The sequence below is a fragment of the Electrophorus electricus genome, chromosome 23 (assembly GCF_013358815.1).
Source record: "Electrophorus electricus isolate fEleEle1 chromosome 23, fEleEle1.pri, whole genome shotgun sequence".
NCBI lineage: Eukaryota > Metazoa > Chordata > Actinopteri > Gymnotiformes > Gymnotidae > Electrophorus > Electrophorus electricus.
The window spans coordinates 3,632,598-3,645,730 of NC_049557.1; the positions used below are offsets into that span (position 1 = coordinate 3,632,598).

The 13,133-nt window shown below is 48.8% G+C and overlaps 1 protein-coding gene across 1 annotated transcript in view; it reads right to left on the reverse strand.

Annotated features, from left to right (window-relative positions):
• grid2 (glutamate receptor, ionotropic, delta 2) overlaps positions 1-13,133 on the reverse strand; it is a 238,262-nt gene that overhangs the window by 77,975 nt on the left and 147,154 nt on the right. The window contains exons 4-5 of the mRNA XM_026999786.2: positions 11,586-11,791; positions 1,241-1,294 (exon numbers count right to left, since the gene is read on the reverse strand). Coding sequence (XP_026855587.2) covers positions 1,241-1,294; positions 11,586-11,791 — 260 coding nt within the window. The remainder of the gene's footprint in view (positions 1-1,240; positions 1,295-11,585; positions 11,792-13,133) is intronic.

Consider the following 13,133-nt stretch of genomic DNA (forward strand, 5'->3'; position numbering starts at 1 on the left):
GGTCGGTGTCCTTTACAACCGAGGCATGTTGTACTCATGGCCCAATCCAACTGTCATTCCAGTTATTTTCATTTCAGTAGCACAGCTCATTTCTGTAATACGTGCTTGTGAGAGGCCTCAGTAGGGCTCCGCGTCTACCATCTGGGTCAGTAGTGGTTAGTGTCTGGTCGCTATAATCATTATCATTTACAGATATCTGATAAGCTTGATCTGTGTGAAACAGAACTGCAGTTGTTTAACAGTGGCGGGGCCTTGCCATACCTTAACGGAAACCTAACGCACCATATGACACACCAGACGTATTCACAGACCCTGTAATGTCCCTCTGAAACTAAAGCAACCAAGTAGGGTGAGAAAACAAGATTAAATTAAGCCTTGGAATGAGTTTTGGCGGGAGACGGGAGAGAGCTCTGGGTGATTCAGTGTCAGCACTCAGATCCGGTGCAGGAGGGCACCGCGTAGATCAGCCAGCACACTGCTCCACTACATACGACTGAACCCTGCAGCTCGCCGGGGGGGCCGTTCATGGTCTAAACCAGGCACTCTGAACCACCACACGGGACTCAAGAGGGCCGCCCTGGATTCAGTACTGGCTGACCTCAGATCAGTGAAAATAATATAGCATAGGCAGAGAATGCATGCATTTTAGCTTTATTGTCGTAGCATGTATATTGTTAGGGTTGGAGTGCACTTTTATTAAACGGAATGCCTCTCGAGTTTAAAAGTAACTCAGACCAGAACAGGATTTTTCTTGGATATGTTAAAAAAAAAAAAAAAGCCAGACTATCTTAAAAAAAAGCCTTGTTCCAATTTCCCTGCCTAATCCTGGTAGATGAATAACTTTTACCACAGAGAAATTCTTAAAATAGTGAACATATAGCCAGGGGAACTCACCCTTAAACCCCAAAATCCTTTCTGCAATTTCTCTTTGCCAGATGAGCAGTCTGTAAAAATTCTTATTGTCTAAAGATCACGTTTAATTCTCTTGGAATGGTAAATTTGCCTTGGTATGCCAGTCCTAATTTGAATCAGAGTACTGCAGATGGTCCTTATTTGACTACCAAGTGAGGAAATATCAAAAAAGTGTTCTTCTCAGTCGCATACATGAACAAGGAACATTAACATTACAGATCATCTAAAGGAAAGAAGAATCATTACATCTGTATCATCCTGAGATTAAATATTCATTTGTTATATGGTATTCTGCAATTTGACTCCAACATTATGCAATGTCACTTACCTCGTTAATGATGACCCAGTGGCAATCGAAAGCTACCAGGTTGGTTTCTACCACCTGAGAAAAAAGAGAATCACACGCGCACACACACACACACACACACACACACACACACACACACACACACACACACACACACACACACAGACTGCATTTCAGAGTCCAATCATCCAAAAGTTCTCTTTGACTGCACACGGTCTTATGTAATACATGTAAGAACATCTGCTACGACTAAGCGTGTTTCCGTCCCTCGTCGTTCGCCACCCGACTTCTAAAGGCCAGTCCTCCATTAACGCGGTCTGCCCTTCCATCTCCCATGCCTGCCGTGCTTCTTCCTGCCCACGCCCACGTGAGCGCGGCCGCGTCTCCCGCCCACCCCGCGCCGGCTCTGGCGTCCATTAGCCGTAATTGTGTAGGTGACTAAGCGCTCTGTGTCGTAAAACACTCTGCTCATAAACAAAGGCAACAGCTGGAGTGCATGATGGTCGGTGCAGCGCTAATAGTGTTTTAATCTTCCGCAAAGACCTAATAAAACTTCGGAATTATAGCCGAGACAAGCGGCGTAAAGCATCCCGTCAGATGGCGCGGGCGCGAGGGCTGTGGGACCGCGCGGAGTCGACGGGTCCCTGTCTTGTCTCCTTCCTTCACGGAGTGCGACGGGATAGTGGCTACAAAGGGCAGTAGCAAAACTGCCTGTCGTGTGCTATGCGCTGTATGTTAGATTACAGGGTTTCAGCCATAGAGCAGCTATAACAAATCTGGCTTCAGGATAGGAGGTCCCCCACGGTGTAAAAAGCATTACCAGAGGACCCCGGAAAATAAACAACAGATGGAGCTAAACATCAAGTGACCGTTTTTAATGTTTTTGCTGTTGCTTCTACATGCATAAGACTTAGACATTTTATGCTTGACAAGGTTATGATAACAATCCATGGTCGCCTGGCTGCATGGAGTTGCAGCCAGCACAAAGTGTGTGTGTGTGTGTGTGTGTGTGTGTGTGTGTGTGTGTGTGTGTGTGTGTGTGTGTGTGTGTGTGTGTGTGTGTGTGCGTGCGTGCAGCAGTCTACGGCTTAGCCTCTTTTTGCACATTCCCGTCACCCGGCAACTTCTGCGCGTCCAGATGTTTCCACTAAATTGGAGCTCCGGCTTCAAACCGGCTGCAGCACCTCAAGCTCAGGCTGCATCCACTTCATGAGGAGTGAGGAGATCGTAAAACTCCGGGCCAGCAAGCGGATCGCCAGCACGCAGTGCAAGCTGCTGGATCAGAGGAAAAATCCAGGCCTGAGGGATCGAGCGCATGGTTCTGGTCAACGGTCGGGGAGGAACCTATCGATTCTGGCATGGAACTCGTAGTGGACCCAATGGGGCCATGAAGCTCAGGGTCGGCGGAGCAGGCAAGCTTGGGTAACAATAGCTCAGTGTCCAAACTTCTGGGGAGGATCGGGATGAGCAGATCTGTCTCCAGTGCTCTCGAATGAGACGAACAGTCCCCAGACAGCCCCTCTCAAGCCCATTCACTCGCACACTCGCACACGTCAATGTGACGCAACAGTGCCAACTAGTGGTCTGTTCAGGAGCCAATAAGAATCGGCATAGTGACTGCGTGTCGGATTCAATGTCAACCAAGGCCTGTAGCTCTTTTCTCGCTCTGAGTGACAGGTAGCTTCAGATGAAGCTGTCTACTTGCTAGGTCAAAGTCTTGTAATCACCCAGAGACACCTACTCATTGCCTATTGCTGTCAAGTGCCTCTGTCTTCATTGTAGACAGCTGCTTTGGGAATTTGGCATCTTGGAGAGGTTTACCGAGTTCTGAGAACTCAATGTCACCCCAGAGCAGCAGGTGGAGAAAGAACTCCAACTGCAGGAGCGAGAAAACTCAGTGAGAGAAAATCTACCAGGCAGATGATCACCAAAATCATGTGAGTGGGGTTTTTTGTCTTTCAGGTATGTGAGTCTCTGACCTTTTCACAAAATTCACATACACTATGGACATACGATCCTCAAGAAATGAACTTAGTCTCGTTCCACGCAAAGTACAATGAGATCTTTAAATTACATGGTGAAAGCAATGTCCTTTGAGATGGTTCTTTTGAAGACGGATGATTATTGTTATTACACCACATTTTCCACCTGTCTGGGCTTCTAAAGCACTTGGAGAAGAGGGTGAGTATTCATTATGGTGAGCAACATACAGGGATAATCAGAATTAATTATGCACTCTGACATTGCATGACACTGTCTTGTTGCAAATAACATACAGCCACTAGAAACAAGATTTTGTCCTCTCCTAATACACTAAACTGAGCCGGATGAGTGAAATTGAACACCTCTGCTCTCAAAATGCAACACCGAACAACTACATAAAATGCACTTCAAATGACCAAGCGGGTTCATGGGAACACGTGAGCGCACACTCATGGGAAACCTCAACTCCATGCAGTCACGCACTGCAGCTGAAATATGGATCACATTATTGGACCATGAATATTGTGAGCTCCAGTAATTTAATGAAGCACCTTGCTATTGCTCTCCTCACGGAATATAAACGGCATGGACTTTCACATAGAAATAACCGAGGATTCCAGACCAGGGACGTCAAAACCTCCATTTTACATTTCCCGTGGAAATCTTCAGCTTTCCATATTGCAGCTTGTGTAGCGTTGTGAAGAAGCGTTTCATTCCCGATGAGTGGAGTTTGTGGAGAAACGCACACCTAGGACTACGGATAAAACACAGCAGCGTTGTCTAAAGCACCTAGAACCAAGACAGCGAACAGAACATACAGAGCTCACAGGCTTCGCGCAGAAGTGAGAATTACCCATTCAAATTCTTGATAGTGCCACGCCGGTCCCAGCTCTGGCATTTTTGCGTTGCTGCAAGGTGTCATTTTACGGGATGATTGATCGCTGTCCTGTGCTGCCCCCTCCCCCATAAGCCACGCGTTGCGAGAGCTCGAAATGCATCATAACTGCAATCATGTCACGTTTGCCATTCTGCCTTAATGTCGGCCAGGCTTCTGTGGTGCCCGTTTCCCGCGCCTGGTGGGGTCTATCGGGACGACACCGGTCGCCAAGGTGTCGTGCCGGGGTCTCCGCGGTGCGCTTCCAAGGATACGGCGATATTGCGCGAGCATCTTCTTTGCTCGTCACCCGCACACACCCATGCATGTACCCAGACCCATCAGAGCTAAGAACCGTCCTCCTCTGCAATCCCTCGTAATACTAGCAGGTACCCCAGAGGCATACAGGTTCACCTTCATGATGCAAAAAGTAAACTCATGCCCTCGAACACAGCATTTGCCCTCAGCTTGCTGCAAGGGAGAGTTACTAAGCTGCAACCATTGCCTGCCTATCTAGAAATACCCAAAGTCAATATCATATCACCCATGACGCAGCACCACACAACACACGCAACGGCACGTTATTCTAACTAAGAGAAACTCAAGGGAGTAAGGGCTAAGTCCTGCTCGGCTTCTACTAACATTTTAGATCCGCCTGCAGGGCTGTTTAATTAGTCCCATATTTAAATGTATTAAGTGCTTTGGTGAGCCCATTATCCAGAATGCATCACTCTCTGGGTGTAGGGCAAACCCCAGCAAAAACCCGATCATTTCCGCGCAGCACAAAAATACAAATAAATAAACTAACGCTACAAGCGATCAGGAGCGTTGACCCGCAAGTGCATCAGACATTTTTGCGGAGATTCCAACTGATGCATCGAATCCATGCTTTGTGAGGCTCCCTGCACTGAAATGACATCATTTCCCGTGGCTGTCCGGTCCTGTCCTCTCCGTGGCTTTGCTTCCTTACAAAAACGAACGTAGCCTGCCGACAGCAACGGAAACCGCGGAAGCAAATTCCCGCCTCTCACTCTTACCAAATCCAAGAACCAGACCAGTCATTAAGAACTGACAGGCTAATTTCTCAATTACACTACAAAAACGGCTTCAGGAAGCCATCGGCTCCGGGGGCCCGTAACGACTCTTATGTCAGCGTCCGAGATTATCGTCCAGTGAATTACGCGACTGACCTTTGCTCGGCTGTGGCAACTCCAAGGTCACCCTCCGTTTTTCACTCCCGGCTCATGACTCCACAGCTACTACCCCCCATTCCCACCTCTGCTCCTGTTCTCCCCACGCCCGAAAACGCCGGATGACCCGCTGGGCGGCCTCGGCCCCGTCCAAGAATTCTGCCTACGCGGCGTCCTTCAGCCGGGCGGCCTGTCGTCGCACGCACTGGGGAAACGGGCACTTCCCCGTCTAAGGCCGCACCGAGTAGGCTACCTACCGCTTGACCCCTTCATGAGTGTCTGTGAGTGTGTAATATGCCGGGGTGAAAGGGGATTATACACGTAATCCGCCCTCCATAGGTTTATCAGCGCATGCCACGACTCTGTCACCATTCATCACACCGGAGAGCTCCCACATTCATACAAAAATAAATAAATAAGGCACACAGATGCACTAAAGCCTGCCCAGAACGAATGCTGCTCTAGCCAAAGTAAATTCAATGTGACTTCCCAAATTTTCTACGCAAATGAAACTGCTGACATACACGCGTTACAGATGGCACAAAGTAAAACTTTAAAATGAAACGGTACAATGAAACGTGCCATTTTCTGTTGATTTATAATAATTAAGTCATGCAAATTTCACGACATGTTTATCAGATTCATTTATTTTCAATTTGGAAGGTGGAACAAAAGGACCCTAAGAAGATTTTGCTGTAATTGACAAGGATTTAGGACATCCTTCTCTCGGCAAAGACTACTAAATAAGACGAGGCTTTCCGAGCCTTGTCTATGTGATGAACAAATCCTAAAGGACACTGAAGGAATATTCTCTGAACAAAACAAATGCTGTCACTCTTATGAAGAGTTCTCATAACGCATCTCCACGTGTGCACCAACAGACCCGATAACGTCGGTCTGAGAGTAGAAGACCTGGCTGTCGCAAGCTGCACAAGCCCCCCCCCCCCGGTAGCATGGAGGGCGCCTCGCCGCTGAGCGCGAGGGCATTTCCATCTGATTTGAATAGCCTTTGATTTGTAAGCACCTGTTATGATTCAGACATGCACCGACTCCCCACGCCCTCAAGTACTCTCGAGACTCCGCATGCAGTCCCAGTCAAAATCAGCGCGCAGGACTTCAGGACCGCGGGGCTATTTTAAGAGACAAGGCTTCGCTGGGATTCGAGTAAACCAGAAATTAATGCATTTTCAATGCGGAGAGCTCTTCACGTCCTCGCCTGCCGACTATTACAATTTCATATGCAATCCATCTCTCCTAGCAGACATCCTATTTAAGTGAAGTACATGAATTAAAGAGGAAGTCAAAAAATTAAAAGAGAAATGCGGTGGGGTAATTTCATTCTTCGCCTCTCATTGCACTTTAATCTAGAAAGCAGTCGTCGGTTGTATTATCTATTTTCCGCAGACTTGCTTTATGTCCGCCCGCTCGCCTGTCCGACAGGACTACTAGGGTAATGTATCATCTCCACAGATCCATATAAAATGGCCGTGATCTTCGGGGCTGAAATTAAACACAATGTAGGGATAATTTGATGGAGATGTGAAACTGGCTGGCAGGGTGTAATTGGCCGTGTAATGTTTGGACTGGCTCGCGAGAACGTGGCGGGCGACGGCAGTGCGGCAGTTGTAAATAATCCATCCCGCTATCGGAACACCGCCTCGCGCGCGGCTCTCGGTCGCTTTCCGCGGGGATCAGTGACTGGCACGTGGGCCGGCCTCCGGGTCCCCGGAGACCTCGCCGGCTCCCTGACCTGCCGCCGTTTGGCTCCGGTACAGGCACGGCAAAGCAGGTGCTATCGCTCGACAAACCCACGCAAGTCCCTCTGCTCTCGTCGCCGGAGCTGGATGTTCTTTTCATAGTAGGGGAATTAAGGGGAAATTACGGCAGGCAGGGAAAGGCGTTCGGGAAAGGGGACCTTGCCGTTTGCTGACTGCTAAGCTTTCCACAAAATAACAGGCAACATTCTGGTCCTCGGCTAGGAACATGAATGTCTACTGCGTTAAAAGCTTCTGTAATCGATTTTTACAGTTCTTGCTAACCTCGGCCAGATTTAGCCACAGAAGGATTCCGCCTCCTCTCCTCAATCTCACGCCCTTCGTCACAACCTTTCTCCGAAAGCCTCTCCCTCCACACACGCGCACGCCTACCGCTTAGCCTGCCCTTCTGCGCGCTGTGCACACGCAAAAATAACCAACAGTCGAGACTTCCCAAACTTCTCTTTTAATGCAGCTGAAGCATGGTGCCATTTTTAGTCACTGATTACAGAGGACAGGACATGTCACAGAGATTTTTCTTTTTTCCTCGGAACAACAATTTTATTGATAGCAGTCAGGTGTAAAGACAGTCTGGTTGCAATGTTCCTAAAATAAATTGCTTACAACAGTTTTAGGGTTGAACCGAGGAAGATGCACCAGTTGGAAAACTCTGCTCATATTAAACACGGGGGTTTCAAAATATTGCAATATTTCTTTTGTGCACGAAGGCTCATTTTTGCATCCAAATGCCTGATGGAAAAAAACAGAATCTCTGTCTCCTTTTACAAGCCTTAGATTTCAAAGTGAACTGCAAAGATTCCATCAGCTATTGGTAGGCTGTTCTAAACCTGATGCCGGGCTAGAACCACAAACAGCCTGGGTGCTGTTCGCATATCCAGACATTTTTAGTTCTTTGATTCCACAGCACTATAAGCATAGAGATCTGTAAATGGTCTTCTCCATTAAATTTCTCCAATTTGGGGGAACTTATAAAATCTCTCTGTTGCAGTAATGGACATCTCTGATTATTTTCATCGTAAACAATAGCCCTTTTCTTACCATGCCACAGACAACAACAGCACGAAGATGGAGACTCACAGCGAAGCAGAGATGCCATCATCTGCCTTTGTCTGTTTGTAATAATGTAGTTCAAAAAATTAGGAAAAAAACCCCCCAAAAAACCACAGGAGTTTACCCACACGTGTTGGTGTCAGATGTGTGGAACAGTGTGAAGCCCCTGTGCTTAAGCCTCAAGACAGCATTCTGGGTGCAAACTCTCCTATAAAGAAAACACAATAATTGCCCTCAGATGATGGACGCCTAGGAGTCCTGGGTTATCTTGTGGTTCAGACAGATTGTCTTTTTTTGTTGTTGTTTGTGCTTTGTGAATGATCACAGGTCACGTAGTTCCACGGCTCTCTTTAGTTGCTGTCCCAGTCAGTTTTTAACGACTTGCAGGACTGAGCTTGTGCTGTCAGCACTGCTTACAGCATAGGTTCTCTCTCTCTCTCTCTCTCTCTCTCTCTCTCTCTCTCTCTCTCTCTCTCTCTCCCTCCTCTCCCTCTCTCTCTCTCTCTCCCCCCTCTCTCTCTCTCCCCCCTCTCTCTCTCTCTCCCCCCTCTCCCTCCCCCTCTCCCCCCTTCTCTCTCTCTCTCCCCCCTCTCCCTCCCTCCCTCTCTCTCTCCCCCCTCTCCCTCTCTCTCTCTCTCTCTCTCCCCCCCTCTCTCTCCCTCTCTCTCCCCCCCCTCTCTCCCCCCTCTCTCTCTCTCTCTCCCCCCTCTCCCTCTCCCTCTCTCTCCCCCCCCTCTCTCCCCCCTCTCTCTCTCTCTCTCCCCCCTCTCCCTCTCTCTCTCTCTCTCTCTCTCTCTCTCTCTCTCTCCCCCCCTCTCTCTCTCTCCCCCTCTCCCTCTCTCTCTCTCTCTCTCTCTCCCCCCCTCTCTCTCTCTCCCCCTCTCTCTCTCCCTCCCTCTCTCCCTCTCTCTCTCCCCCTCTCTCTCTCTCCCTCCCTCTCTCTCTCCCCCCTCTCTCGCCCTCTCTCTCTCTCTCTCCCCCTCTCCCGCTCCCTCTCTCTCTCCCCCCCCCTCTCTCTCTCTCCCTCTCTCTCTCTCTCTCTCTTTCTCTCCCCCCCACCTCTCTCTCCCCCCCCCCCCCTCTCTCTCTCTCTCTCGCGCGCTCTCTCTCTCTCTCTCTCTCTCGCCTAAGTGACCAGGCATGGTCTCAAGGGTAACAGGTGCTGAGTCATGCCCAGATGGGTCTGCGTACGGCAGGAGCTGCTCTGTGACAATTCCAGAGGGACCTCAAAACAAGGGTCAGGTTTACCTTTGCAGGGACTACACACATTCTATTACAGGAGAGCATACGTATCATATACAGACCAGATAGAATACAGTGACTAGAATCTCTCAGCACCACACCCAAAAGAAGCAAGCAGTTTCCTGCTGGTGTAGCTGAGAAGGCACTGATCCAGTACTAGGGGAGATCCATCAATTCTGGTCAGGCTTTGGGCCCAGCACTTCAAAACTCTGGTGCGGTGGGATCTTTGCCAATCCCATTCCAATCCCATGTCATCCCAGATAAAATAGATCACGTGAAATAGATCAGACAAGCCATGAGCAGACACAAGAGTTCAGCTGAGGGCGGCGCATCAAAGCGCGTCACCCCCACCAAAACGCACACACCTGTCCGCTCGACAGCAGAGCCGTAACAGACGTCTGCCCCGGCTGCCTCGTCAGTCGGTGCAAACAACAACCACCACCGCCCCATCCCCCGCAGAGCACCCCCAGACCCTGCAACATGCCTGCTGTCTGCACCGTCATGCCTCTGAGCCTCCTGACGGCCGGGCACGGCGTCCTCGTCTACTCAGCATTGGACAGGGTCCAAGAAACCTGCTACATTTGGTCTAAATGTAATGCCTCCAGAATTAATGCCCGCTTAATGGATCTGATTCAGAGCTCCACAAAAGAAGAACTGTGGCTGAAAAATTAACAGACGTCATTCTTCATGGCCCTGTTTACAGAAAGTTTTATTATTATATTATTCTAAAACATTTTATTATACAGGTGCATAATGGCTCTGGATGGGGTGTACAGAAAATGTAAAATTTAGTTTGACAATTTTTCTAAAAAAAAAAGAAAAAATGGAGTAAGTTTTCTCCCCCACCAAAAATCACTTGCTTATAAAGAAGACGCTGTAGTTCTTAATTTTTCCTAAACCATTGCTTCATAAAAGCCTGTAGCACATTTGGACTAAACGCAACAGCCCAGATAAGTTTTGGGCCAATTTAGCGAACGGCGACGCCTCTGCAACGTAACATGGACAAACAACCATTAGAGCCTTAACACGTTCCCTGCTAGCAAGCTCGGGGTTATTCCGGAACAGCTGTGGCAGGGCCCCGACATCTCCTTATAGGTGCCTTAAAGAGAGCATCCCTCATTAGCCATAAAGTCTACATGGTCAGACAGACAGAGGGCCGGAATAAGCCAAAACAGATACATGACCCGGGTTTTACAGGAATGTTCCCACATGGACGTGGAATGTCTGAGACTGGAGAGCGCAGGCCGGGGAAACGGGCGCGTGCAGGCACAGCTTGCGCGAGCAGATGTTTAAAAGCTTCCCACTGCGGCGGATGAAGCCCAGACTCGCGGCACGGCGTGTGGGCGGAGGGGACGTGGTCGTCGCCCGTCGTCGCGCGTTTAGCGCATGTGGTGCCGTTTGCACGCAGCGTGACATGCTTCCTCCACAACACCCCCTCATTAAGCCCTTGATGGCTCATGGCTCCTGCCTTGCAACAGAGATCCTGCCGCCATTACACAGTGGGGCAGTTAGGCAGAGACAACAGAACCTTGTGTTAAACCTTTTCTCCGGGGGGGGGGAATAAGCGCCGGGAGAAAGTTTCAGAGCCAGGGGAGAGGCCCCGGGTCCGTACGCTGACCGCCGGCGGGAGGTGACAGTCGCCCCCCGTTCTGTGGTGCGGTGGAATTGGATTTTGATTGCTTTTCACGGGAGATTTTTAATTAAAAGAGAATGAGAAGAGCATGCGAGATTAAGCAATGCTGCACGCTTTAATTCCCGGAAAGAGCCATCACAGAAAGGAAAGCCATTAAATGGCTTCTTTACATATACTGGCAATCAGAACATGGGCAAGACACGTTTCAATTAAAATGACTGACTTGCTCATTTCAGTGAACAATTCTGCAAGTAAAACTAACAAAGCAACAAAAATGAATGCTGTGTATTTTAATATCATCATAGGTAAATGAGCTGCCGGAAAAAAAGAGTTCTTGTAATACTTTACGAATACTGCTCCACTGCCCCTCAACTAGTATTAAAACCTCTGCACTTTCGAGGGTATTCCAGCTAATAAACATCTTGCTGCAAGCACTATATTCCGTGGGCTTGTAACGCCTCTGGGAAGGAAATGACTCAATTTACATATATACCTATAGCTCAGAATTAGGATTAAGCATTAGAGAGTCAAACCAAGTTGTTTGGTGTATGATCTGACTATATGTGTGTGTGTGTGTTTGTGTGTATATGTGTGTGTGTGTGTGTGTGTGTGTGTGCACCTCCGTGATGAAGGCCTTGGCACTGGTGGGACTCATGAACAGGACAGCTCGACGCAGCGTGTCCCTGTAGCGGTGCAGCTCCTCCACCCGCATGGTGCGGAACATTCCAGTAATCATCATGTTGATATTGGACTCCACCTTCTGAAGGGACACGTCCATCCCCTGCTGGGACGACTTGTCCAGGAAGTCCTCGATTCCCCGTATGTCTGCACAGCCAGAGACGACATCACCTCAGGCAAAATGACATTTTGTTCAGCATCATTTGCAAGGAGCGAGCACACGGACGTCAGCCAGAAACGTGGGCCGGAAAACTGTGGTGTATAAGAGCACATTAGCATTCTGTGTTAATGACGGTGCAGGAAAAGAGAGAGCAAGACAAAGCAAACGACGGAGGAGAGAGAGATGGCGAGAGAGCGGGAAAGCGTGAGCGAGAAAGAGAGTGAGTGAGAGATGATGCAAGAGAAAGAGTGGGAGGGAAGAAGATGGGGGGGGGGACGGAGGAAAAGAAGATCCGTTTTTCACTGCTGCTGGCGTGCCAGAGTCAGAGTGCTGCCTCGGAGCTGGGGGTAAATAAAGCACGAATGCTCTCCACTCAGAGAGACTCAGATTGCACTCATCCCTCTGCGCTGGACGGCCCGTCCTATGGACCCATCCCGGCGTGGCAGGCAGCAGCGGAGGTGGACGGCCGTCCGACGGGGTGGGCGGGGAGACGCGGCGGCGCAAGCTTCGGACGTGACCGAGACTGAGCGCAAGTCCTCTCAGCGGCACCTGTGGATCAGGACTGTATAAGCGACGCGCGACAGGACGTGTATGCACGAAAGGACACGGATGTGTAACGCAAGCGAGCAGAGGGAGGATCACAGAGATGTTTGATCGTCTCAGAACGGGCACCCGGTCAATGGCAATGTCAGCCTTCATGGGTATTCATGAGTATCTGTACCGAAAGCACCGTGGTGCGACGCTTCAAGTGAGGGATCTACAGCATCAATGCCATTGGGGGCTATAAGAAGTAGTGTTTTGATGCTCTACAATGTCAATGTGCTCTGAAAGGTTTCCCTTTGTTACATCATGATTAGATCTTTTGCCGTATTTTTAAAAATATGTTTACTATAATTGCTCAGTGGTGAAGCAGACATCTAGCAAAAGAAGTCTTTTCTTTCTGAGTTCAGGGTTTTTATGGTTGGTGGTTATTTGTTTCTTCCTGTGGCGTTAACTAGCACACACGGATCAAGAAAGAGGGAGTGCATCGTCTGTTTTAAACAATGAAATAAACAAAACGTTTATCAGAAGTTTCAAAAATCCTTTTAGTAAAGTCAGTTTTCCACATCCAGGAACACATGAACATCACAAAACAATAAGAAAGGCTGCGGTTAACTACTACAGAAAAGAAGAGGATATTGCAATATTGATATTTGTTGAAAATTTTATTTCTGGGAAACAAAAATGTGTTTCCACCGTTTGGACCGTCTCTGTGATGGCAAGCGTGAGGAGTGAGGTGCAGGAGAATGAGAGTTTTCCCTCTTGGGTTAATCAATACAGGGTTAGCAG